Genomic DNA, 27,527 nt, shown 5'->3' with positions numbered 1-27,527 from the left:
ACGTCGGAGCCACGCGGGATCCAGACCCCCCGTGGCTGAGCCCCTTAAGGGGGAGGTGCATTTTTTTTTTCACCGGCTGCCCCGCCCCCGAAAAGGCCCTTTAAAAGAGCCGGCATGGCCGCAGGGAGGGACCGCTGCCGGGCGAAGGCGCTACGAGGGCTCCATGGCCGAAGGAGGCGAAGTCGCGGGGGCGCCGGACGTGGTAAGCACCCGGCACTGCGGAGGCTTGGATGCTAGAGCCGGTTGGAGAAGCGCCCCTCCTCGCCTTTCGCGGCGCGCCTTCCCAAACCGGCGTGTCGGGAGTCCCGTTGCAATCCTGTTGCATCCTTTGGTTTTCTTTTCGGGGAAGCTACGAACTCCTTGGCGTGCTTTGCTTCGGCAATTTAAGTACTACACTCGAGTAGTAACGGTAGAGTAGTACATTTCTCCGGAGGAGCTGCGTCCCTGCAGTCGGGAGTAGTAAGACTTTACTCCTGGATTCCGGAGCGCGTAGTGCCGAGGATGCTCCGCCCGGAGCGAAGCAGTTCTCTTAACGCCCGGGAGTTGTTCCTCCTCCTTTTCTCCTTCGCCTCCCGCCCTCGTAAACGTGAATTACTCCTCCTCGTGGCTGTTGGAGACCGTACAAACAAGACTGGTTTATCCTTTCTCAGCAAAGAGACTAGGGCTTGAATTTTAAAAGGTGGGGGAGGAGAATATTGGCTGTTTTACCTTTGGAGAGGAATTGAAATAACGCTAGTGTAGGTACAGGTAGTAGTAACTCAGCGGTGATGCTGGCTCAGTACAAAACACTATTTCTGGCTGAAATAAAAAGAGACTTGTAAAAAGAACTATGAGTTTAAACTTTCTTGAACTAGCCCAGATTGAGTTTTGGTCAAAATCCCCTATTTTCCAAGTAGGAATTTAAATATATGAGGTTCCATTTTCTTGTTTGTTTGTTTAAATCAGATCCTAGAGGATTATTTCATGATGGAGGAGGACACGGAGGAAGAACCGGTGATTGACAAAGCAACGGAAGAGGATGAAATTGATCTGTATATTAACTTAATGTTCACTTCAGGTAAAAGCTACTGGAAGAGCAAATCCTGGCCTCTGGTTGGAGTAAAGAGCTTGTAATGAAATAGTATAGCAGGACAAAAGTGAACCAAAGCTTTCGTAATTGAATTTTCTTTCCTTTTTTTCTTTAAAAGAATATAAAGTATAAAGAAGAGATAAAAATATAAAAACACAGTCTTAAAAAGGCATAGATAATTATCCCTATGGCACTGGAGGATGAATACACAATCATAGAAAATAACTAGCAATAAGCAGTATAGTTAATACTGAACATTATAGGTCAAGTTGAAATATAGTTTTGTGAAGGGAAAACCCAAATCTTGGATTGTGATACAAAACCTACATATAGTGTTATGCAAGAATGATTTCCACTTACAATGAAATTCTGCACCAGATTTGTTATTTAGGAAGGGAACATCCATCAAAGATGTTAAACATCTGTAAGAGTGGGAAGGGACCTTGGAGGTCATCTAGTCCAATCCCCTGCTCATGCAGGAGACCTGTACTAGGGATTCAAACTGCCGAACTGCCAACCTTTCTGATCGACAAGCTCAGCGTCTTAGCCACTGAGCCACCTAGTCAGGCTATTAATTACCTGTATAGGAATATACCTGTATAAATATAATGAAAACATGACTGATAACAATTGAGTTTCATAGAAGTGTTTGCTCTATTCCACTGGACATGTTGGCCAATTTACAAGTATATCTGAAAAGTTGAAAATGACTCCTTCCAAGTTAAATAGTTCACCAGCACACTTAACCTAGTTACTAAGCTAAGCAACCTTCTTAGAATTGTGCACCGTATTAAACCAGCATATAAGTGACTTGCCTAGGTTTGCAGTCTGCAAAGGCTCAGAATAAACCAAACCTAATGTATGGATGCTACTTTTATATTAATTTAATCAGTAAAGTATTGTGATTAAATTATATTCTTTCGAAGTATTCTTTACAAGAGGGTCCTGATTGTTTCCTGATTGCTTATTTGTACCCTATGACTAATTAAGTGTTGCATCATTAAGTGTTAAATTTGTACCCTATGACTATCATTAAGTGTTGTACCTTGATGAAGGCATCTTTTCTTTTATCTACAATGAGAGCATATAAACCAAGACAAATTCCTTGTGTGTCCAATCACACTTGGCCAATAAAAAAAATTCTAAATAAAAATAAATAAAATTCTATTCTGTTCTATTCTATTGTATTCTATTCTATTCTATTGTATTCTATTCTATTCTCTGTTGAGACCATCAAGTATATAAGGAGGATAGTCTTCCACCTCTTTTGCTCCTTCAACAACTAAAGTAACATCCACCAAATCCTGAAATTAATTAGTACGTTGCAAGGAGCACAGAAAATAAGATGGCTTGAACCCAGGACTTTATCGTGTCAAATCTTACTTAGATTGAGAATGTAAGAATTGCCCTTCAGTTACAGACCTCCCCTTTAGCGTTAGGGTGTTTCTATATTGACCTAGATCAGAGGTCTGCAAACTTGGCTCTTTTAAGACGGGTGGACTAACTCTCCGAGTTCCTCAGCGAGTTGAAGTCCACCCGTCTTAAAAGAGCCAAGTTTGCAGACCCCTGACCTAGATGTTTGTTCTCTTGGTTTGCAAGCCTACCCTGAAGACCACAGGGCAAAGGCCTTGGCAAAGGAATCTCAGAAAGTGGCTTCAGTTGACCCCGGGGAACGGGAAGTGGCCGATGCTGGAGGAGAAGAGGAGACCGGAACTTCAGACATGGAACCGATGGTAGAAGAAGATGGAGGTCTTCCCCAAAAGTCTCAGCTCCGGTTTGCTTATGGCACCATGGAGGTAGAAGAAGAAGAAGAAGAAGAAGAGGTGACCGGCCATGTAAAGGTGCCTACAAGTAAGAATGCAGGAGAACTGCATGACTTGGACGATCCGGCTATCATGAGTGCTGTACGCAGTCATCTTCTGCTGGAGGTGAGGGGAACCCTGGGGGGCTTCCTTTGACAGGTGCTCTCAAAATGGAGATGAGCTACAAGATTGCAAGAATGGGTGGTAGACCACCTGGCTATGAAAGAAGGGATGATCCATTGAAGGCACACTAGATTTGAGTTGCTTATCTTAACAGTGCAGCCTCTAAGGGTCCTCTAAGCCAGGGGTCTCCAACCTTGACAACTTTAGCTTTAATAAACCAGAGTTGAAGTCCACAAGTCTTAGAGTTGCCAAGGTTGGAGACCCCTGCTCTAAGCAATGGGAGAAGACTTCAAGTTTTGGTTCTCCTTTCATCTAGAACCCATCTTCTCTCAGGACCTGGCAGCGATATGCCCAGGGATCTCCATGTGAAGTAGATTAAGTCGAGAGAAGGTGGACAGGCTGTAAATCACTGAGTAAAACTTAATTCTCTTGGTCCACCTTGGTGAAGACAGTAGAGTCCACTAGTAGAGTCCACGTTGGTCTACTGGTGAAGGCTAGAAACCAGGAGTCTGTGAATTCTAGTCCCACCTTAGGCACAAACGCTAGCTGGGTGACTTTGGGGCCATTCACAATGTCTCAGCCCAACTTACCCCATAGGGTAATAAATCAGGTGGGATTCAGCCGGTTCGTACCAGTTCAGGCGAACCGGTAGTTATACCGTCCTATTTAGCTGCATTTTTTTAAAGCCGCGTGTGAGCAAAACATATGGGCAAAAGGCCCTGCACAGTCTCGTATTTTCAGTGCTGGGGCGAACCGGTTGTTAAATTATGCGAAGGCCACCTCTGGGGTAATTGTTACGGAGAAAATAGGAAGAGGAAGGGTCATTACGTATATTCGTCACCTTGGGTTATTTATAAAAAAAGATAAAACAAAGGTGTGGTACATGTTAAATAAAAATATCCACCACCATATCTGACTTCAAATTATAATTTTGTAATTGACCAAAGGGCAGTGATGGGTTTCAAATTTTTTTACTAACGGTTCTGTGGGTGTGGCTTGGTGGGCGTGGCTTGGTGGGTGTGGCAGGGGAAGGATACTGTAAAATCTGCATTCCCTCCCCACTCCAGGGGGAGGTTATTACAAAATCCCCATTTCCTCTCGATCAGCTGGGACTTGGGAGGCAGAGAATAGATGGGGGCGGGGCCAGTCAGAATTTTTACTACCGGTTCTCCGAACTACTCAAAATTTCTGCTACCAGTTTCTCCAGAACTGGTCAGAACCTGCTGAAACCCACCTCTGCCAAAGGGGGATTACATATATAGGGGGGGGGAATGTCCATGCTTTGATTTTAAATTCATAGCCAAAAAGGAAATCCATTAACCGATATTTTGTAATGCTGATAATGCCCCTGAAAAAATAACATTAGTTTTGTAAGTGCTCATTTTGTATTTAGGGCATCCCGCATCCTCTCGGTGGGGTTTTTGTGATTTTCTTTCTTCGGATCCCCTTTTTCCTCTTTGCAGAAAGAAGATTCCGCTGTTCTCGAAAGCAAAGTGGCCAACCATCTTTCAGGTTTTTCTCCCGATTATTTGGTAAGTCGGTTTAGTTTCCTCTTCCACTCCCCTTCCGGATAAATGTGTATTGTTGGAAGAAATTAAAAAAAAAAAGGACGGAGGCAGGATTTTACAGGAAGGGGTTGCTGTTGAACAGATCCATCCGTGGGAAAAATATTGAGCTGCGGACCAAGTCAGAATTAAGATATTGCAAATTTTAAAAAGAGGAGGGAGCGTCTTCACGTTGTCGTGTCCCACTCCTCCGCTGACGGCCGGGTCAGGGAAATCCGAATCAGGCGTGCCTCTGCAGCTCTGCCAAAGTCCTAGCAAAGTTCTCAAGGCAGGCAGGAGACCAGAAAGTGACTTCAGCAAGATATGTTTAGACTTTGCCTGACTCAGAGAATGCCAGAAAGCAGGTCCTTTATATAGGCCATGGGGTGTGGCTCCATGACTCAGCACTTATCCAGGCCTGCCCCTCCCTTCCTTCTGACGCCACCGCCTATCAATTCTTCTGACGCAGGGTCACTCCAGTCTGCAGCTGTTGGTAATTGACCTTCCTCAGGCTCACATGCTGTGGGGGAGGGGGAGGGGTCTAGTTGCTCCGTTTGCCTGGGCATGGAGCCAGGGCTGGGGGCTGGAGGCGCTTCTTCTTCCTCAGCCTGTCTGGGCATGGAGCCAGGGCTGGGGCCGGGAGGCATGCTAGGACATTCCTCCGTGTTCGGAAGCAGATAAGAAGGCCCCGGCTGCGGGGAAAGCGGACGAGGCACAACACACGTTACCAGCTAACCCCAGGATCTCCCATCGCTCTTCGACCCATGTGCCAATCGTCGGAGCCAGGTTTTTAATACAGGTAGTCCTCGACTTACAACCAGAATTGAGCTGTTGCTGAGTGAGACATTTGTTAAGTGAGTTTTGCCCCCCCCCTTTTTACGACCTTTCTTGCCACCGCTGTTAAGCGAATCGCAGCGACTGTTAAATCTGACTCTGGCTTGTCAGAAGGTCGCCATAGGGGATCACGTGACCCTGGGAAACATTGCCACCTTCGTCATAAATACGAGTCAGTGGCCAATTGTCTGAAGTTTGGTCGAGTGACCGTGGGGGATGCTGTAATGATTGTCGGAGTGAAAAATGGTCAGAAGTCACTTTTTTCAGTGCCGTTTATAACTTTGAACCGTCGCTAAATGAACTGTTGTAAGTCGAGGACTATCTGTACTCTTTTGGAAGGCCAGAAGAGGGAGCTCATCCCTTGGGGTGAGGTATTCTGGAGCAGGGGTCTCCAACCTTGGCAACCGGATAGCTCAGGCTGGTACAGCCTGTTATTAAAACACAGCAGCCTGCAATTACTGCAGGTTCAAGCCCGGCCCAAGGTTGACTCAGCCTTCCATCCTTTATAAGGTAGGTAAAATGAGGACCCAGATTGTTGGGGGGGGCAATAAGTTGACTTTGTAAATATACAAATAGAATGAGACTATTGCCTTATACACTGTAAGCCGCCCTGAGTCTTCGGAGAAGGGCGGGGTATAAATGTAAACAAAAACAAAAACAACTTTTAAGACTTGTGGACTTCAACTCCCAAAGCTGGCTGAGGAATTCTGGGAGTTGAAGTCCACAAGTCTTAAAAGTTGCCAAGGTTGGAGACCCCTGTTCTGGAATAATCAACAAACGCTCTCTTCCTGCATTCCCCCCTCCCGGTTGAAAATATCTTCATATGTCTTCAAAATTGCCAAGGTTGACAAAACCGGGGCCTTCTGAATGCATCATTAATTTCCAGGAAGCAAAGTTTTATTTATTTATTTATTTATTTGTATCCTGCCTTTTAATTATTTTTACAAATAGCTTAAGGCAGCAAGTATGTCTCAACACAGCTTCTTCCTCCTGTTTTCCCCACAACCACTACCTTGTGAGGTGGGTTGGGGCTGAGGGAGAAAAGAGGGGCTGGCCCAAGGTCGCCCACCTAGTTTTCATGAGTAAGGTGGAACTAGAATTCACCGTCTCCTGGTGATTGGCCCAAAGTCATCCACCTAGTTTTCATGAGTGAGGTGGAACTAGAACTCACCATCTCCTGATGATTGGCCCAAGGTCACCCACCTAGTTTTCATGAGTAAGGTGGAACTAGAACTCACCGTCTCCTGGTGATTGGCCCAAGGTCACCCACCTAGTTTTCATGAGTGAGGTGGAACTAGAACTCACCGTCTCCTGGTGATTGGCCCAAGGTCACCCACCTAGTTTTCATGAGTGAGGTGGAACTAGAACTCACCGTCTCCTGGTGATTGGCCCAAAGTCATCCACCTAGTTTTCATGAGTGAGGTGGAACTAGAACTCACCGTCTCCTGGTGATTGGCCCAAGGTCACCCACCTAGTTTTCATGAGTAAGGTGGAACTAGAACTCACCGTCTCCTGGTGATTGGCCCAAGGTCGCCCACCTAGTTTTCATGAGGTGGAATTAGAATTCACCGTCTCCTGGTGATTGGCCCAAGGTTACCCACCTAGTTTTCATGAGTAAGGTGGAACTAGAACTCACCGTCTCCTGGTGATTGGCCCAAGGTCACCCACCTAGTTTTCATGAGTAAGGTGGAACTAGAACTCACCATCGGCTGCTTTCTTGCCTTAACCGTTAAACCGAACTACTGTCTCTCTGAATTGGTAACAAATGGGCAATAGAAGCAGACTTGAATGCCTTAACCAGACCAATTTCTTGCCGTCGTTTTGTCTCTTTTCTCACCTTGGCCTCTATTTTCCCCCCTCCTCTTCAGCCCCATTCGAAGTGTTGTATGTGGAGTCCAAGTCTGAGGAGGGGCCCGTCGTTATCTATGATACAGGTACCTCTCTTTCTCTGCACCCTGAAAGCAAAACCGTTTGGCTTAGGCCTGGCTTTGCCATCTACCCGTTTTGATGAAGCTCAGCTACTACAACTAATTACCCTGAACCAGGGTGCGTTGCGGGGATCCAACACTGAGCCAGCCATAAGGCAGGGTTTTCAAACTGCGGCGGGCTGGATTCACCCAGCATAGCAAGTCAAAAAGAAACCACCCAGTGACGTTAAGTCATGTGTGAACCTGGTCTGCTGTGGCTTGAATGCACCTAGAAGTATTTGAAGCTACTCAGATTTTGGGGGAGGGGGCTTTTATTTTCAAAATGAGGACATCTTGGGAAGGGGAGGAGAGGAGAGGAAAGGAAAGAAGGAAAGGAAAGGAAGGGAGGAAGAAGGAATTCAGAGATTGGACCCATTTGCCTTAATTAAACAAAATTCTAGATTAATCAGTTCAAACATGGCATTCTGGTAGCCTATTTTTATCTTCCATAAAAGTTCTTCACCCTTGGAATAAGGAGTGTCTGGAAATGTATGTATCAATGTATATTGTATATTGTAATTATGAGGATAGAATAGTTATATTAAACATGTATAGATTTGTAATAGTAGTAATAACATGGCATATACTTGATATAAATGGAATTAGGAGATATGTAAACCAATATATAAACTGAGAACATATGACATAGTAAATTAGATTTGACATAGATGTTAAAAACCAGAGACGTGGAGCAAAGTCCACTGTTTTTGTTTTTTTGTTTTTTTAAATTCAATAAAAATTAATTTTAAAAAAAGTTTTTCACCCTTCTGCCACTGGAGGACACTCCAGATTATATTTTACTCCCAACACCTTTTGCTCTTACTATTTTATAATCAGGATGGTTGATAATTTGGGCCTAAAAGGGAGGGGCCCAAATTATCTTCAGCTCCTTCCTCTTTCCTCCTTTCACTTCCAACTGAATTGGGGTTTAAACGATGAAGGTTGAGGTCTGAAAACCCGCTTTAGAGCAGAAGACAAATGCTTACCCCTAAATTCAGTAATACGGAGTTTTAAGAACAGTGAGTGAACTGCCCTGCAGTCGTGTCTCCAAGGGAGGTGTCCAGAGGACGTGGTCAAAAGAAGTCAAGATGCCCAATCGTGCAACTTTTTTTTTTTATTTGCATTTATATCCCGCCCTTCTCCGAAGACTCAGGGCGGCTTACACTATGTCAAACAATAGTCTTCATCCTTTTGTATATTATATATAAAGTCAACTTATTGCCCCCAACAATCTGGGTCCTCATTTTATAAAGGATGGAAGGCTGAGTCAACCTTGGGCCTGGTGGGACTTGAACCTGCAGTAATTGCAAGTAGCTGCTGTTAATAACAGACTGTCTTACCAGTCTGAGCCACCAGAGGCTTTGCGTGGTTCTTTTTATCTGCATTGTGACAGTCCTTCGATGTTAACTTTTTATTTATTTTATTTATTTGTCAAACCATATAAGATAACATAATTTGTAAACATAATTTGGATTCATGAAAAGAGTAATTAAAAAGGAATATTAGGACAGGGACAGTCCTCTACCACCTCCTTTCAGCACCCCCATCTCCGTAACCCCAGCGAATTGCAATCCGGGGTTGACCGTTACTTCTTGTCCTTCAGGCTCTAGAAAGGATCTCTCGATCCCGTGCCGATCTAGATTTCTTGACTTCACCGGTGCCGACCAGCTACCTCGATTCCCCTGATGTGCACTGCTCGCCTTTCTGTGGGCAGACTCTGAATGCCACTCCCCAGCGTTTCATGCGTCAAGTAAGAGAAGTCTCTTGAATTCCAGATTGGCTTAACTTTTCAATTCTGCAGAAGCGCCACACTCTAGCAAGGAACCTCACGGCATCTTTCTGAATAATAAAACCGTTGACTTGAGTTGGTGTCGAGATCTCCCAAGAGTTCGGGATTCCAGTTTTAATATGCATTTTATAATATGGTTGAGTTGTATGTATGTTTGTACTTTTCAATTTTGATGATTTTCACTGCCTGGTCATCTTCCTGTCTTGCAGCAACCTCCAGCGATGTCACCTTCCTTAAGATCGCCTTATCCGTTCACTCCACCCCGCAGGATACATCGTCCGTTTGGCCTTAGTCAGGTGATGTGCTGTGCAATTTGAATATTGTACCTTTGGGACGGAGAGTCTCAGTCTTGGCAACTGGGAGGGGGTGTGGATTTCAATTCCCAGAATTCCCCGGCCAGCATGAACAGTTTTACAGCTGTCATGAGTTATGAGTGTGATGACAAGCTCCATTACAGCTGTGAATAGAAGAGAAGAGAAAAGAGAAGAGAAGAGAAGAGAAGAGACCTTGGAGGTCTTCTAGTTCAGCCCCCTGCTCAAGCAGGAGAACCTATAATATTTCACATAAGTGACTGTCTAGACCCTTCTTAAAAACATCCAGTAATGGAGCGCCTACAATTTCTGGAGGCAAGCTGAATTGTCCTCCCTGTTAGGAAGTTTCTCCTTAATTCCAGGTTGCCTCTCTCTGATTGGTTTCCAACCATTGTTTCTTGTCCTGCCCTCTGGTGCTTTGGAGAATAATTTGTCCCCCCTCTTCTTTGTGGAAGCCCCCTCAAATCCTGGAATACTGCTATCATGTCTCCCCTAATTCTTCTTTTCTTTAGACTAGCCAGACCCAAATCCTTCAGCCGTTCTTCATATGTTTTAGTCTCCAGGCTTTGGATCATCTCAGTTGCTCTTTTCTGAACTTCTCCAAAGTCTCAACATTTTTTTTGTAGTACAGTGACCAAAATGTATAATCTATAAAAGCTGTACTAGCAGTTGTACCTGTACTCAGCTGGAAGAGGGGTTTCTATTACTCTGGTTTGGAGTAGCAGCCAAGAAGCTGGCCTTAGCCAGCCCTTCTTTGTTAAGTGAGCTATACAAGAGGTCTCAGAATAGAATAACACTCAAGTTGGAAGGGACCTCGGAGGTCTTCTAGTCCAACCCCTGCTCAAGCAGGAAATCCTATACCATTTCAGACAGGTGGCTATCTAATCTCTTCTTTAAAATCTCCAGTGTTGGAGCACATGTATGTTCCAGAGGCAGGCTGATTAATTGTTCTCACTGTCAGGAAATTTCTCCTTACTTCCAGGTTGCCTCTCTCCTTAATGGATTTCCACCTCTTGCTTCTTGTCCTGCTTTCAGGTGTTTTGGAAAATAGATTTGACCCCCTCTTTGTGGGCAGCCCCTCAAATATTGGTATCATTGCTATCATGTCTCCCCTAGTCCTTCTTTTCATCTAACTGGAGATACCCAATTCCAGCAACCGTTCTTTGTATGTTTTAGCCTCCAGTCCCCTAATCATCTTTGTTGCTCTTCTCTGCACTTTTCCCAAAGTCTCAACATCTTTAAAGAGATTTCAGACTGCTGATTGCTCCTTGGGTCACGCTGATCTTTCACCTGTTGCATCTGATGAAGAACATAACGGCCAAAGCAGGGGTGAAATCCAGCAGGTTCTGACAGGTTCTGGAGAACCGGTAGTGGAAATTTTGAGTAGTTCGGAGAACCGGCAAATACCACCTCTGGCTGGCCCCAGAGTTTGAATTTCACCACTGGGCCAAAGCAGTTGGGGGTCTTCTAACCCACACTGTGTTCCCTCTCCAGATGTCAGGATATGCTTCTCCACCTCCGTTCCAACCATTCTTTTCCAATGCCAGCAGCCCAACATGGGCTTTGACGCACACCCCCGAAACACCACCCTTCAGCCCACTGAGTGGCAGCCAACAGAAGATCAGGTAAAACAAGGATTCGGACAACTCTTTGGTTTTCCCCTGGAAGAGAGTTGGGATTGACTGCTCTCGTTTGTCTTCCGTTTTTGTAGCTTGCCCAGCGCAATGACCCAATTGCATCCCTTGCATCAGAGATTTCTGACCCAAAGACAGCGAGGACAAGAAGCGAGGTAATAGGGTAGAGAAAATAGAAAGGGGAAAACAAAGCCAAGGTGGTTGACTCGAGTTGTGAGATCCCGTGTAACCGCGAGAGCAAAGAAATAACGCTTATTCAGATTGCAATGATGGTTATGTGTCATCAAGTCAACCGGGTTGACTTTCTCCTTGACAAATCTGGTCCTTCAGATGTTCCAATGGTGCATCATCATTGCTATAAACAAGTCCACCCATCTTTTTGTTGATGAACATATCTTTTCTTTTATGTACATACACTGAGAGCATATGCACCAAGACAAATTCCTTGTGTTTCCAATCACACTTGGCCAATAAAAAAATTTATTCTATTCTATTCTTCTTCTACCTTTCCCAGCATCAGAGCCGTATCCAGACAGATTGCAATAAAATATCATTAATGCTGCTCTGGGCTAAAGACAGAATCTTGCCAATGGTAATATGAATTTGCAGCCTCATTTATCCTGAGGTTTTTAATGGGGAAATCTCCTTGAGATGCTTTTTCCCAAATGTTTTCCCACCAGGGGTGAATTGCTGGGCATGAGATAACTTTACCGCTGGGTTGTCCCCAGATTTCCTACCCTTGCTTCGGTGTCTTATACATGAAGGGTTGTGTGGCCTAGTGTACTGGTCCCAGACGCTAACTCCCATCTGGTTAGACAAATCCCAGATTTAAGGTAAGGCCTTCGAAATAAAATTTAGACTTAAATTGGCTACTGACCTTCCGTTTATGGCTTATTGGTCCAGATGATTTCAGCGTTCCTTCAAAATCTTCCCCAGAGAGTTAAAAGTAAAATGAGGATCTTTTTCTTGGGTGAAGTTGACTTCTTGGACCAGTAGGGTTAGAAGATTTCAAAATATATCTCGTAGATCAGGGGTCTCCAACCTTGGTCCCTTTAAGACTTGTGGACTTCAACTCCCAGAGTCCCTCAGCCAGCAAAGCTGGCTGAGGAACTCTGGGGGTTGAAGTCCACAAGTCTTAAAGGGACCAAGGTTGGAGACCCCTGTCATAGATCATGTTCCTGCTTGCCTTCAAGACTTCCCTCTGTGGACTCCAAGCAACCAGAAGTGGATCCTTTCTCTGCTCTCATGACTCCGATTGAAAAAGATTGGGTGATAAAGGTCCAGATGTTACAGCTGCAGAGCGAAAACCCTCAGCGGGATGATTATTATTACCAGGTGAGTGCAGGAAATAGGTGGAATCGGTCTCAAACTGTGGGCTGGGCAGGGAGAATCCGTGGAGTGGCGGGATGTGGGATGAGCATCACAATGGATTGCTTGTAGTCGTAGGCCCATTCTCGTTCCTTTGGAAGCGATGCTATTAAAGGAGGAACCGAGGAGAAGGAAGTCAAGGAATGCATGAGAAGTTAGGCATCTCCCAAAGCAGAGGGGTCTTTTGGGGACTGTGTAAAGTAATAGTTGCTTGTCTCTACCTCTCTTCCCTCCCAGCGGACCCCTTAAGAACATTGCTGTTTAACACTCGAAGTTAAGGAGAAGGAAGAATACTTTTTAACATGGGATCTGCTAGTTAACCATTGATCAATGGTTAACTAGCAGAAACTGAGCCGTGGTGGCTCAGGCTGTAAGGTAGCCTGTTATTAAAACACAGCTGCCTGCAATTACTGCAGGTTCTAGTCCCACCAGGCCCAAGGTTGACTCAGCCTTCCATCCTTTATAAGGTAGGTAAAATGAGGACCCAGATTGTTGGGGGGGGCAATAAGTTGACTTTGTAAATATACAAATAGAATGAGACTATTGCCTTACAGCCGCCCTGAGTCTTCGGAGAAGGGCGGGATATAAATGTAAATTAAAAAAACAAACAGAAGTTGGAAATTTAAAAGCATAAGACAATGATTAATTACATAAGGAAGGTTCACCAACATGGATGAGCAAATACTGCTGGTATTATTATGTGCTCATTATTAATGTTATGAATATTATTATTATTTTCAAATTGTTTAATATTTTATTATGACGCAATATGACAAACACATAACATACAACATGTAAATATATCGGGTGAAATCTAAAAGTTTTCCCTACCAGTTCTGTGGGCGTGGCTTAATTGGTGGGTGTGGCTTGGTGGTCAGATGACTGGGTGGGCATGGCCAATAACAATAAATAATAAAAACAGTAAACAAAGTACACAAAACAACAAGAGGTACCAAAAACCAACTTTCACACTTTACACACACACAACACAACACAACTGACTCGCATACAATGTAAAAGCAGCTGCACTTCACCCAAAATGGCTCCTGCAACAGGTAGGAACCTCACACGGCCACAAAAAGCCCAAAAACCAACTTTCACACTTTACACATACACAACACAACACACCACAACAGACACACACACACACACACACAAAATACCACATACAGTTTTGTGAGATTTTGTGTTTGTGTAGTTAGGGTGAAACACTACAGAAACACACCAAATCTCAGAAAGCTGCACAAATATTTTATTATTTTATTTTATTTATATTTTTAAGATAAAAATTAAATTTAAAACTTCCTTTTAAATTTAGACGTAGCAATTTAAAGTTAATTGCTATATCTAAAAAAAAAACTCTTTAAAAAAAACCCAATTAGCTTTTTTTTTAAAGCTTCCCCCCCCCTTACTTACCCAATTCAAAGGAAAAGGCAGGCAGATTGAGTTGCTCACCGATGAGATAGATTGCAGGCAGGCAGATTCAGTTGCTAGCTGATGCAATTGATTGCAGCCGAAGCAAAGCAAGGCAGGAGCGAGCCCGAAAAAAGGTGGTCCCTATTTTTCTACTTGCATTGTTTACGTGCTTTCGAACAGCTAGGTTGGCAGAAGCTGGGACAAGGAACGGGAGCTCACCCCGTTACGCAGCACTAGGGATTCGAACCGCTGAACTGCCAACCTTTTGATCGACAAGCTCAGCGCCTTAGCCACTGACCCACCTACTGCTCTAAAGACAACCCTAATTTATGTACTGTAGGCTTGTCCTCCTTTGACTAATTGTCTTATCTTGTCCTCAGGAGTATTATCGCAAGCTGGAGCACAAACAAGCCGAGAAAGGACTCCTGGCAGGGAGTAAACCAGAGTTCCCTAAGCTAGTCACCCCATATATCCAAAGAGTGGAGACCTATGAATCTGGTAAGTCCAGTGCAAGGGCGGAGGGGGTTTCTTAAGGCATGGAAATGCACAAGTATCTCCTGACAGTGACTTCCTCTGCCAGTAGTGCGGATTCCAGGATCCTTAGGACAGGTAGCCATGTCTACGTGCTACAGTCCCCGCAGGGCTATCGATGCCGTGCACCATTTCTCGCTGGAACAGGTAGGTGCCCGATCGTTTCACCCATGCTCTTATCTGAATGGCAGCATCAGGAGCCTTTCTTTATATATTTTGGGGAAAAGAGATCGTTGGAAATAAGGTACATGCGTCTTAAGCATGTTGTGAGCCACGCTGGCGCAGTGGTCAGAGTGCAGTACTGCAGGCTACCTCTGCTGACTGCCGGCTGCCTGGAATTAGGCAGTTCGATTCTCACCAGGCTCAGGATTGACTCAGCCTTCCATCCTTCCGAAGTGCGTAAAATGAGAACCCAAACTGTTGGGGGCAAATATGCTGATTCTGTAAACTGCTTAAGAGAGGGCTGAAAAGCGGTATACAAGTCTAAGTGGTATATTGCTGTTGCCAAATCAAAGTTTGTCCTGCATGTCGGAGGAACATAGCAGGTCGTTTAATCGCTCCACTTTCTGCAACTCGTCTAGATAATTCTGCGGTTCCCAATTCTGCGGGAAGGGGCCTGCAGACTTGTTAGAACGTGGCGCAGATAGTTTCTCTTTCTAGCGACTCAAATGTTTTTGTTTCCCCTCTTTATTTGCCAAGGCGGTGGGAAATCAACGGCTACAAGTCCTGTACCAGATTGAGAAAGTAAGTTGCTCTTTCTTACGTTGTACCGTTTTAACCAGTTGGGTAGATTTAAAGTTCTGGCTGATGTTTCTATGCTGTGGAAAACAGATGTACCTTCTGCTTCTGGAGATGGAGGACGTTCAGCGGAAACTGGATCAGGCCCCAGAAGAGATGCAACCCCAGCTACGTGAGAAACTCCTCCATGTGATAGAGCGCACCTATCAAGCACTGAGAATTGAAGAGCGTTCTGGGGAAGGGTGAGTCCAAGACAAATGACTAGCAATAATGGTAACAGGATGTTCTGACCTAGGCTTCCTGAGTCAGTAAAACCCACGAGTAGTCCCAAAAACCTCTTTTATTGCAACAGCTGTGAATTCTGTTCATTCACCGATGAGTCCCAAATAGTTGTAAAGAGTCCTTCGGGATAAGGCTGATCGTCACCCGTCTTTATCTCCCTTGACACGCTGCCAAAGACCTCATTGGCAAAGCCACACAGAATCAGACAGAGCTTCAGAATGAACAGTGTTGCTTCCTGCAAAGGCCCAAGTGCCTTTGCTCCTCTTTTAAATCTTATGGGAGGGGCCAATTGTCTCCAAGCCCTACTCCCGAGTCGTCCCTTTTGTTTTAACCGTTCTTATCTTCTGGCAGCTCTGCACATGCGCACACTGGGAACAGGGTCCCCCTGTTCCTCTGCCTCGCTGAGATCTGACTCTGGAGACTCCGGAGGCAGCACTCCCAGATGGCCCTTTCTCTGCCTCTGACGCAGAGCCCTGGTCTGAGCCTTCCCCAGGCTCCAGGACTGGCCCATATTCCTCCCCAACCTCCTCACTGTCCGACTCTGCTGCCAGGTCCGCAGGCCGCTGGCGGACCACAACACAGGAAGGCACTTTTACAACGTCTTTGTGTCTGCATGAATTCATGCATGATATCATTTTAGCTGCTTTCTCTAATGTGCCAGCAGTTATCTATCTATCTCTCTTTCTGCTTTCCTGCTAAAGCAGCAGCCCCCGATCTTTTGGGCACCAGGGACCGGTTCTGTGGGGAAAGATTTTTCTGAGGACCAGAGAAGGTTGTTGTTTTGTGTGCTGCCTGCCTCCCGCGGATGGGGCTTCACTTGTTTGGGCGGCCCATGCCACAGACCGGGAGTTTGGGACCCCTTGTGCTAAAGGAAGATTCTTGTAACCCTAACATTTTCCAAATCATCCGGAACTCTTGTTCACATCCTCCCTGTTCTATGACCCTCTGCTTTCTATTTTGAGAAGGCCATTCTCTACCCATTGACTGGGAATTGTTGTTCTTATCAAGAGTGATTCTGGATCATCCTCTTTTAACATCATCCCTTGCAGGGTGGAGTCTGGGCAGCTGAATGGAGCTGAGTGTTTACTGGCCGGATGCCCTTCCTGAGTTTTATTCAGCAGATATAGTCTCACAGTGCGCCCAGAGAGAAAAATATCTGCCTCCACCTAGGATCGAACTCACAGCCCTCCTGATTGTGAGGCGAGAGCTCCACCCCTGGGCCACCACACCATTCAAGTGATTCTGGATAATTTCTAGGACATTCCGGGACATTTCTATCACTATACTATCGAGTGCTTTGGAGTGTGGTTTTTCTCACTCCTCACAAAATCTTTGCTTTGATTTCCTGATTATTATTTTTTATTTTTATTTTTTTGCTTTCAGAGAGGTAAAAGAGGAATTTCTACAGATTCTACTGGTAGGAAAAGGGAAGCGGTTAGTGGCCCGGCTTCTGCCACATCTGTCCCTGGAGCAAGCCAAGACGACTCTTGTCACCATTGTGCAACACCTAGCAGTGCTTATCAAGAAGGACTTGCTGGAGGAGGTACCTGTTCTCACCCTAGTTCTCCTTTAGCCATTATCCAGATGTTTGGAGATTCATGCATGGGGGAATTTTTTGCATGCAAAGCAAACGTTTTGCATTTCTAAGAACCCCACGAATGGTTCTTAGAATGGCTTGACTTCTTCTGGGCCAAGGTCTTCAGAAAAAAATTGGACAAATGGACGAACTCAGTCTGAGTTGAGGTCCCAAGCTTCTTCTATGGGGTGGGTTACAATCTGAATTTGTTTTGTGGTTCAACGGGTCAATATTGCTAAAAAAGGGTGTGTGTATGTGGGTGTGTGGGTGTGTGTGTGTGTGTGTATATATATATAAATAAATAAATAAAATTTGTTACTACCAATTTTGTGGGCGTGGTTTGGTGGGAGTAATGTGACTGGGCGTGGCCAACTTTTTTTTTTTTTACTTTTAAAAACATTTTTTCTACAACCTCTTCGGCAGAGGCTTTTCGTTTCTTTTAAAAGCATTTTTTTTTTGCCTTTAAAAGAAAAAAAAAAGCCTCTGACAATCAGGCAACTCAGCTGGGATCGCCAGAGCCTTTTAAAAGCATTTTTTTTTTACTTTTAAAAACATTTTTTCTACAACCTCTTCGGCAGAGGCTTTTCGTTTCTTTTAAAAGCATTTTTTTTTGCCTTTAAAAGAAAAAAAAAGCCTCTGACAATCAGGCAACTCAGCTGGGATCGCCAGAGCCTTTTAAAAGCATTTTTTTTTACAACCTCTTTGGCTGAAGAGGTTGTAAAAAAAACCACCCACCACCATTGCTACAGGATCGGGCGATCCGGTCCGAACCAGGAGCATTTCACCCCTGTATATGCCTTAGTTGGTTTAGCCATGATTTGTTGAATAAACTACAACTGGCTAACCTCACTAAACATACGAAGTGATAAACCTGAATAACGCATCGCAGGAGTGGTCCATTTAGGATGCTGGGCCAAAACAAGCAACATTGTGGTTTAATCCCGTGGGTGAACTCAGCTTAGATAACAACGGTTGATTGGATTCCAGTATCTCTGGTCTGTGGATTGGATGCGATAATTTCTCGCAGAATGGAAGACTTGGGTTTGATCTAATGTTGTGTCACTTTGCTCTTCTTCCTCTTTGCCCTTTTGACTCCGGCAGACCCTCTCTGTCCTCTACAATCCTCTCTGTGACACCATTCGACAGTTGACATTTAGAGAGTTGATGGATGTCCTCCAGGAACTCACCCAGTTGCAGCCTGATTCTGTCAAGCAGTCCCTCGCTTTGGTCTTTAGCAATAAGGTACGGGAGTGCACAAATTTCGGAGCGGAATCCATCTTGGACTGAGGATTTTTCTTAGCAAGTACCATTCAGGTCAGGGATGTCAAACTCGATTTCATGGAGGGCCGCATCAGGGTTGTGTTTGACCTCGGGGATGGGTGGGCGGGCTGGGGAGGTGTGGCCGGGGTAGGCGTGGCTGGGGTGGGTAGGGCCAGGATTTGTTTTGCTATCACTCTGCCAGCAAAAACAGAGCTTGCGCACGCCCCTCCCGAGCTCCGTTTTCGGCTGTCATGGCCTCCTCGCACTTGCCAGTGAAAACACACGCGCTCCTCCTGAGCTCCGTTTTCACTGGCAGAGTGCTGGAGTAGGCCATCGCAGCTGAAAACAGAGCTTGGAAGAGCCGCGTGTGGCCCTCCCGAGCTCCATTTTCGCTGGCAGAGGCACTGCGGGCTGCTCCTTCTCTGTTTCCAGGGCAGCCCTGCGGGTCAGATCTAAGCACCCCATGGGCCAGATGCAGCCTACGTGTCGTGTCTCACTCCCCCTCCGACAACCGGGTCAAGAAAGTCCATATCAAACGTGGCAATGAAGCCCCTGCAGCTTGCCAAATTCCTTCGAGGTTTATCACGGCAGGCAGGAGTCCAAGTTGTGACTTCAGCAATAGAGTCCGATATCAGCAAACTAGATGAAACTTTGCTTGACTCAAGGTTGGAATGCCAAAAGCAGGTCCTTTATATAGGCTGTGGGGTGTGGCTCCATGACTCAGCATTTATCCAGGCCTGCCCCACCCCTCCTTCTGCTGGCGTCGCCTCTCAGATCTCCGGAAGCGAGGATCCTCCCACTTTGAATTCTCTTCAGCTGGATCTGCTGTCAGTAATTCCAGCACGTGGCTGGCTTCCTGCTCACACGCTGTAGGAGTGAAGTTTATCGGGCTTGTCTGTTCACTCCTGACATCCTCTCCGGGCATGGGGCCAGGGCCGGGGGCTGGAGGCATGACAGGCCGTTCACCTTCATTATCAGACTCGGAGTCTGATAACAGGCCCGGGTGGAGACGGGAGGGGCCTGGCTGAGGAGAGGAGGGAGGATGAGGCACAACACTACGGGCCTTAAGTTTGACGCCCCTGATCTAGGTTGTATGTCATTCAAACTTTTCCCATCATTGATAGTGATTTCAGTTGAATCCAGGTGTTTTCTCAGCGGGTTTCTAATCTTCCCACCCTCCTTCCACAAGTTTGCCATCTCGCTGCTGTACCTGCTCTTAAGCCATGGTGAGAGATGCTTCTCTTCGGATACATCCCCAAAGCCTGATAGCAAAGACTTGGAAAAATGGTGAGGAACCATCTGGTGAGCCGAATGATGCTGGTCTGGTGGGTTTGATCAATGCTGGGTTGCCTACGGTTGCTCTGTTGTCATTCTCCACAGGGTGGACTTGGTACTACTTGTTGCAAGAGAGCTCTCTCAGATTCCCAAAACTTCCATGGTGGAACCACTTCACCTTCCTAGCAACCTTCTCTTCCTCTTCTGCCGCTATGTGGACAAAGACATTGTGAACCGCTTGGATGTCCAGATGGACTGAGGATTATCCATGGTTTAAAGGAGTGGGTCATATAAAGGCACGTACATCTGTAAGGGCTCAACATATATGGCAGGGCAGCGGTAGATAAAAGCTGTAGGGTGTCGTGTCCCACTCCTCCGCTGACGGCCGGGTCAGGGAAATCCGAATCAGGCGTGCCTCTGCAGCTCTGCCAAAGTCCTAGCAAAGTTCTCAAGGCAGGCAGGAGACCAGAAAGTGATTTCAGCAAGATAAGGTAGACTTTGCCTGACTCAGAAAATGCCAGAAAGCAGATCCTTTATATAGGCCATGGGGTGTGGCTCCATGACTCAGCACTTATCCAGGCCTGCCCCTCCCTTCCTTCTGTTGCCGCCGCTTATCAATTCTCCTGAAGCGAGGGTCACTCCAGTCTGCAGCTGTTGGTAATTGACCTTCCTCAGGCTCACATGCTGTAGGGGAGGGGGAGGGGTCTAGTTGCTCCGTTTGCCTGGGCATGGAGCCAGAGCTGGGGGCTGGAGGCGCTTCTTCTTCCTCAGCCTGTCTGGGCATGGAGCCAGGGCTGGGGCCGGGAGGCATGCTAGGACATTCCTCAGCGTTCGGAAGCAGATAAGAAGGCCCCGGCTGCGGGGAAAGCGGACGAGGCACAACATAGGGCAAGGGTCAGCAACCCGCGGCTCCAGAGCCGCATGCAGCTCTTTGGGCCCTCTGTCAGGTGATTCCACCACTGGCTAGCCCCGCCCCTCACCCTCCCCTCCCAGTCACTCCTTGCCTGGCCTGAGAAGGTAAGGGAGACAGCGGGGGGGGGGGATGGAGAAGCAGCCAGGGCAGAGACAGAGAGATACAGAGAGGGGGAGAGAGAGAAACAGAGAGAGATACAGAAAGAGAGGGAGGGAGGGATTGTAAAAAAAATGCTTTTAAAACTTAAAAAAAGGCTCTGACATCACGCAGCTCAGCTGTAATCATCAGAGCCTCTTTTTTTAACCTTTTAAAAGCATTTTTTAAAAGAAGTGGCGACCAGGCGATTGGGTGGGCATGGGCAGGGGGAAGGGGAGGGGCAGGGATTTTTGCTACTGGGTCTCCGAACCACCTGCTGCCATCACTACAGGATCGGCCGATCCAGTCCGAACCGGGAGCATTTCACCCCTGGGGAATGAATGGCAGACCACTTTTGAAAAACCACACCAAGCAAACTGCAGGGACTTGTCCAGGCAGAGTTAAGGAATGAACACCAACTCCAAGAAAAAAGAAAAGAAAAGAAAAGAGCCATCAGTATGAGATTAGACTTAAGCCTGTTTTGTTTGCTTGTTTGTTTCCTGCCCAGCCAAGGAAGAAGGTGTTTAATTATTGAAAAACAGGATTTCAGGAGATGCAGTTCTGATAGAATCCTGCCAAAACAAGCAGCAGGAACATGATACTTGTTCGGGAGTTTCCTTTTAAGCGACTTTGCTTGCGCTGCCATCTGTCAGAGCTCACTTCTCCGTTGCTAGAAAGGGTGTAAATGTTAGCTAGCCAGCAGTTGGTCAGTTGCCAGCCTTAAAAGGAAAAACTCCCCAAGTCTTCCTTGTTTGATTCTTAAGTGACTCATGCAACCGTAATTTTCTAGGAACCACACAGAAGCCCTTTTCCCGTGAACATCTCGGACAATATTTCTAGGCAAGGATAATTATGAAATAAACTGCTGTAACTCGGGAGCCGAACTAGTTAAAAAACCGTTTTTTTGGGGTTTTTTTGCAAATAATGCACCGAGAAAGTGGCTGCAGTTATGCAGAAATGCCAGGGAAAATCTTAAGGATTGCCTTTGTTTTACAGGAGATGCCTTCACGCGCAGCTACAAAACCTGGAACTTTTGCTGGTTCCTGCCCATGAGTATTTGGACCAGGGACTCAAACCGTCAGATTCTATTAGCGACATATAGAAAGTGTTCCAGAACTGGATCCTTAATTTAACAACACAGATTTTGGTTTGTTTTTTTTGTTGTGTGTTGTTGTTGTTTTGTAATACTCTGTGCCAATTGTAAATATCTAGTGCTGCCACTAGAGACCACGCCACACCAACATGCTCAGCCTTGTGTAAGCAGACACCGCCTGTACAAGTGAGCATTTGGGACTTCTGATGAGGAGACAACTTTTTTTTTATTGTCTTCTGTATCTATAGCACTTAAAATATATTAAAAGCAACTCAAAACCTGCCTGGCCTCTTGACATGGGAGGAAGGGAGGCTGTGGTTGGATAACTAGTCTTGATCTTGCCCAAGATTAGGTTGAACATTCCTGGTGTCTCCAGAAAGGTAGATACTTCAGCTTTCAAAATTCCAAAAAGAGAGATGCTCTCAGGCATGAAAGAACCAGGTCAACGTGTGGAGAGCCAATTAAACTGCTTTATTGCTACCCCTGCCTATTCACTGGAATCTTCTCAACTAATGGACAGCATCTGGTTAAAGTTAAAGCTCAATAGAATAGAATAGAATTTTTATTGGCCAACTGATTGGACACACAAGGAATTTGTCTTTGGTGGATATGCTCTCAGTGTACATAAAAGAAAAGATACATTCATCAAGAATCATAAGGTTCAAAACTTAATGATAGTCATAGGGTACAAATAAGCAATCAGGAAACAATATCAATATAAATCATAAGGATACAAGCCACAAAGTTATAGTCATAAGTGGGAGGAGATGGGTGATGGGAACGATGAGAAGATTAGTAGTGCAGACTTAGTAAATAGTTTGACAGTGTTGAGGGAATTATTTGTTTAGCAGAGGGCATTCAGGAAGAAACTATTGTTGTGTCTAGTTGTTCTGGTGTGCAGTGCTCTATAGCGTCGTTTTGAGGGTAGGAGTTGAAACAGTTTATGTCCAGGATGTGAGGGGTCTGTAAATATTTTCACAGCCCTCTTTTTGACTCGTGCAGTATACAGGTCCTCAATGGAAGGCAGGTTGGTAGCCATTGTTTTTTCTGCAATTCTAATGATCCTCTGAAGTCTGTGTCTGTCTTGTTGGGTTGCAGAACCAAACCAGACAGTTACAGAGGTGCAGATGGCAGACTCAGTAATTCCTCTGTAGAACTGTAGCACTCAAGAGACTTAGTTCCTTGTGGCAACGTAGGAATTCTAGGCTGATCCCTCTTTTCACTCCACCCCCAGGTTCTGCCATTCCTTCTCCTACAGATACAACCAGTAGCACAGGGGTCTCCAACCTTGGTCCCTTTAAGACTTGTGGACTTCTGCAGTAGCAGACATTGTCTTCTCCCCAGGAGAGTCTACAAGGTGTACTGTCAAAAAAAGACAAATTGGTGTCCATGACGGTACAATTGAACTCTTGTGCATTTTCTATGCGTAAAACGTACGGATTCAATCTATCTACCTGCCATATTGACTTGTATCCTGCAGATCCCTCTGCTTCTTCCCATCAGCTAAACACAACCAACATTTGAGAGATCCAGAAAAGCTTCCTTCTGACTCTTTTTAAGATCCAAGAGAAATTGCACTCCCAAATACTTTGGCCTGATGGCCTTCAGGATTTCAAAGGTCATTGCAAATGCTTTTACAGTTAATGCTGGTATTCGGTGTAGTTGTTAACAGCAAAACCCAAAGTCAATATGTAGAGGTCAAGATACCCTGCGGTTGTGCACGCAGCCCCTCCAACTAGATCATACAGAGCAGACTATGTCAGGGCAGTAAATTCAAAAACTTTAGAACTGTTGGGAGAGTGGAAACAACATATAAAGAACGGTTGCAGGAACGGGATATATCTAGTTTGATGAAAAGAAGGACTAGGGGAGACATGATAGCTGTGTTCCAATATCTCAGGGGTTGCCCCAAAGAAGAGGGAGTCAAGCTATTCTCCAAAGCACCAGAGGGCAGGACAAGAAGCAATGGGTGGAAACTCATCAAGGAAAGAAGCAACCTAGAACTAAGGAATTTCCTGACAGAACAATTAACCATTTGTCTGAAATGGTATCCTGCCTAAGCAGGGGATTGGACTAGAAAACTCCAAGGCAGCAGTGGCTTTCAAATTTTTTTACTACCGGTTCTGTGGGTGTGGCTTGGTGGGAGTGGCATGGCTTGGTGGGCACGGCAGGGGAAGGATACTGTAAAATCCCCATTTCCTCCTGATCAGCTGGGACTCGGGAGGCAGAGAATAGATGGGGACGGGGCCAGTCAGAATTTTTACTACCGGTTCTCCGAACTACTCAAAATTTCTGCTACCGGTTCTCCAGAACTGGTCAGAACCTGCTGAAACCCACCTCTGCTCCCTTCCAAATCTGTTATTCTATTCTATTTGGATAAGGATGCCCCAGTTCCCCAATATCATGTTCACCTCTGCTGGAAGATCTTTTTCAAGTGTAATAATCTTAAAATCATATAGTTTTTAAGAAATTGCACGCTCGGCTACGTTTTTATCTTGGATTCCTCAGGTTTCTAATGCGGTATTTCTCAATCTCGGCCACTTGACGATGCATGGACTTCAGCTCCCAGAATTGCAATTGCAACAGTACACGACACACAATACAACAATACACGAGCACACAATAGATTTAAACTTAATGTGAACCGCTCCAATCTTGATTGCAGAAAATATGACTTCAGTAACAGAGTTGTTAATACTTGGAATACACTACCTGACACTGTGGTCTCTTCCCAAAATCCCCAAAGCTTCAACCAAAAACTGTCTACTATTGACCTCACCCCATTCCTAACAGGTCTGTAAGGGGCGTGCATAAGAGCACCAGCGTGCCTACCGTTCCTGTCCTATTGTTTCCTTTTGTTAAATCCAATTAATATAGGAATAGAATAGAATAGAATAGGATAGGATAGGATAGGATAGGATAGAATAGAATAGAATAGAATAGAATTTTTTATTGGCCAAATGTGATTGGACACACAAGGAATTTTTCTTGGTGCATATGCTCTCAGTGTACATAAAAGAAAAGATACGTTCATCAAGGTACAACATTTACAACACAAATGATGGTCAATATATCAATATAAATCATAAGGATACCAGCAACAAAGTTACAGTCATACAGTCATAAGTGGAAAGAGATTGATGATGGAAACGATGAGAAGATTAATAGTAGTGCAGATTTAGTAAATAATTTGACAGTGTTGAGGGAATTATTTGTTTAGCAGAGTGATGGCCTTCAGGAAAAAACTGTTCTTGTTCTATTATTATTATTATTATTATTATTTATTATTACTACTACTACTATTATTATTATCTATTATTCTGTTCTATTACATACTTATGCTTATATATATGCTTAAATATTGTATAGTTATTTCATGCTTATGCTTATATATACTGTTGTGACAAAATAAATAAAAATAAAAATAAATTAAACTCGCCCAGCAAGCATGGGGAAGTATATATAAATGTAGCCTGGCTGGCTGGGGGAATTCTGGATATTGGAAGTCTGTGCATCTTAAAAGTGGCTGAGAAACATTACCGTAATGAAAGCAGTTTCCCCCCCTAGCCCCGTGATGGCATGCAGACCCGTCTCTGTGGGCATGCCAGCTGTCACCCCAGCCCAGCTGCACCGCGCATGCGCGCATGCCTCCCACCAGCCAGCTGGTCTTCGGGTCTCTGCCACACATGTGCGGGGGGGACAGGGAGCCTACATGGAGGGCGGTGCACCTGCATGGGGGGTGCTTGCATTGCATTTTGGGGGTTCATGCATGCACCACCCTGTGCCCCATTTTGGTCCTGGAAGGCCTCCTGCACCAACCTGGAAGCCAAACCGAGGCACGAGGATGGGGCGCATGCCAGGGGATGCATGCACATGCACAGGGATGCACATGCATGCGTGTGGCCAGGGCGCATGCGCAGGGGGCGACGTGCATTGCATATTGGGTGTTTGAGCACACGTGTTCTGTCCCCCCTCGCCTCCGTCCAAGCGATGGCTTAATTAGCCGGCACTATCAGCTCTGGCAGCAAAATAGTGAGCGTCTGCCAAGTGTCTCTGTTATCTTCCTTGAAGCCGATGAGTCACCCAGGAACAAACAGTACTTCAGCTCTTAGTTAACCAGTTAATTTGCCTGCTAAGAAGAGGCACAGCAGCTCTTGCTGCCTTTATATCCTGTGGGGTGTGGCTTCATGACTCAGCACTTCCTAGGCCTGCCCCACTCCTGCTTCTGTTGTTCCCGCCTTTCCTGCCTACGAATCCTAGGGTCCAGCCAGGCCTGATTGCCATCAGCTGGGTCTGGAGGCGTGGCCTGGGGGGGGAAGAAGAGTCAGAGGACGGAGGCCTTGTTATCTCCTCCACCTGGCCTGCTTCTGGCTCCTGGAGCTGAGCCAGGGAAGCCGGTGCTCCCGAGGTAAGTCCTGACGGCCTTTCCCCCTCACTTTCCAAGTCACTTTCTGACAGGAGGCCTGGCTCGGGGGGACGCAGACACAACACTGCGTGCGTGCATTCACGCGCTTGTGTGCATGCTTTGGGCACTCGGCACCCAAAAGGTTAACCATGACTGCCCTAGCCTAATGCAGAAATGGCATAATCATTCCTGTAGCTCTCTTTAGTTTCATTTATTGGAAGACTTAGTTACATTCCAATTAGTTTTTTTTTTCCTTCTGCTTTGCCTGATGTTGCAACAGCTCAGCTGAATCACTGCAGAGGCTTCTATAATCTTCCCCGAGAAAAGTGGAGCCGATTTAGATCAACAGCCCCGCCCTTCAGTTTCCTGTTGCAGCTGTTTTGTACTGAATAGGGAACGCACAACTTCGCATTTGCTCTCTCTCTCTCTCTCTCCTGCACGCTGGGGTGTTTTCGACTTCACTGTCTTAATTTTGTCTTTGAATAATCATCTCTCAAAGCACCACGTGCAGAATGCGCACTTTGTTCCTAGGCTGGTCAGCACAGATTGCCGCCTCCGAGAGGACCTGAGTTTAACTCATAGAATCATCTATTGCAATGTCTTTCCTGTTGAAGACTATTTCAGCTTCAGTCACAACAATACAAGAGCAAACAATAGATTTAAACTTAATGTTAACCGCTCCAGTCTTGATTGCAGAAAATATGACTTGTTAATGGAATGCACTACCAGACTCTGTGGTCTCTTCCCAAAATCCCCAAAGCTTCAACCAAAAACTGTCTACTATTGACCTCACCCCATTCCTAAGAGGTCTGTAAGGGACTTGCATAAGAGCCCAAGCGTACCTACCGTTCCCGTCCTACTGTTGCTTCATGCTTATGCTTATGTATGATATTGTGACAAAATAAATAAATAAAAAATAAATAAATAAAAATAAATATCCACCGTGTAGAAATGTACCTGTGCACAAGACTATTTTAAGAAGTCAACAGGTCTTGCCTGAATCCGACTTTTAATATTGCTACCCAGTTTGCTAGGAAAGATGAGAGAATTTCTACCAGTTGGGCTTCTGCTCCGTTTAAGGCTATTTCCTTATTCTAAACCCATGATGGCGAACCTATGGCACGTGTGCCACAGGTGGCACGTGAAGCCATATCAGTGGGCACGCGAGCTCAGCTCCCCAACTGATTTTTGGGCCTTCTGAGCCCACCAGTCGGCAAACAGGCCATTTCTGGCCTCCAGGGGTGGCGGGGGGAGGCCGTTTTTGCCCTCCCCAGGCTCCTAGAAAGACTCTGGAACCTGAGGAGAGTGAAAACCAGGTCTACCGGGCCCACTGTGCCATCACCTGCCAAAAGTGGGGAGGGGAGCACAGGGGAGTTTCGGACACACATGTGCGGGGGGGGGGGAGTCGCATAGAATTATGGGTGTGGGCACATGCATGTGTGACTCCCCCCAGTGCTCCCTC

The 27,527-nt window shown here is 45.7% G+C and overlaps 1 protein-coding gene across 1 annotated transcript; it reads left to right on the top strand.

The window, feature by feature from the left end:
- On the top strand, nt 1-21,922 carry PATL2 (PAT1 homolog 2). The gene is made up of 19 exons (XM_058156069.1): nt 1-202; nt 946-1,057; nt 2,669-2,997; nt 4,458-4,526; nt 7,241-7,306; nt 8,943-9,089; nt 9,338-9,424; nt 10,934-11,064; nt 11,151-11,228; nt 12,267-12,408; nt 14,238-14,355; nt 14,438-14,535; nt 15,088-15,132; nt 15,220-15,368; nt 16,792-16,951; nt 18,086-18,226; nt 19,434-19,531; nt 19,625-19,827; nt 21,564-21,922. The coding sequence occupies exons 1-18, from the start codon at nt 164-166 to the stop codon at nt 19,776-19,778; spliced, it is 2,163 nt and encodes a 720-aa protein (XP_058012052.1). The 5' UTR covers nt 1-163; the 3' UTR covers nt 19,779-19,827; nt 21,564-21,922.
- Nucleotides 21,923-27,527: the final 5,605 nt, after the last annotated feature.

Source organism: Ahaetulla prasina, chromosome 13, assembly GCF_028640845.1.
Source record: "Ahaetulla prasina isolate Xishuangbanna chromosome 13, ASM2864084v1, whole genome shotgun sequence".
In the NCBI taxonomy this organism is placed as follows: Eukaryota; Metazoa; Chordata; class Lepidosauria; order Squamata; family Colubridae; genus Ahaetulla; species Ahaetulla prasina.
Note: the sequence above shows the minus strand (reverse complement) of the source record. Positions and strands in the feature narration are given on the sequence as shown.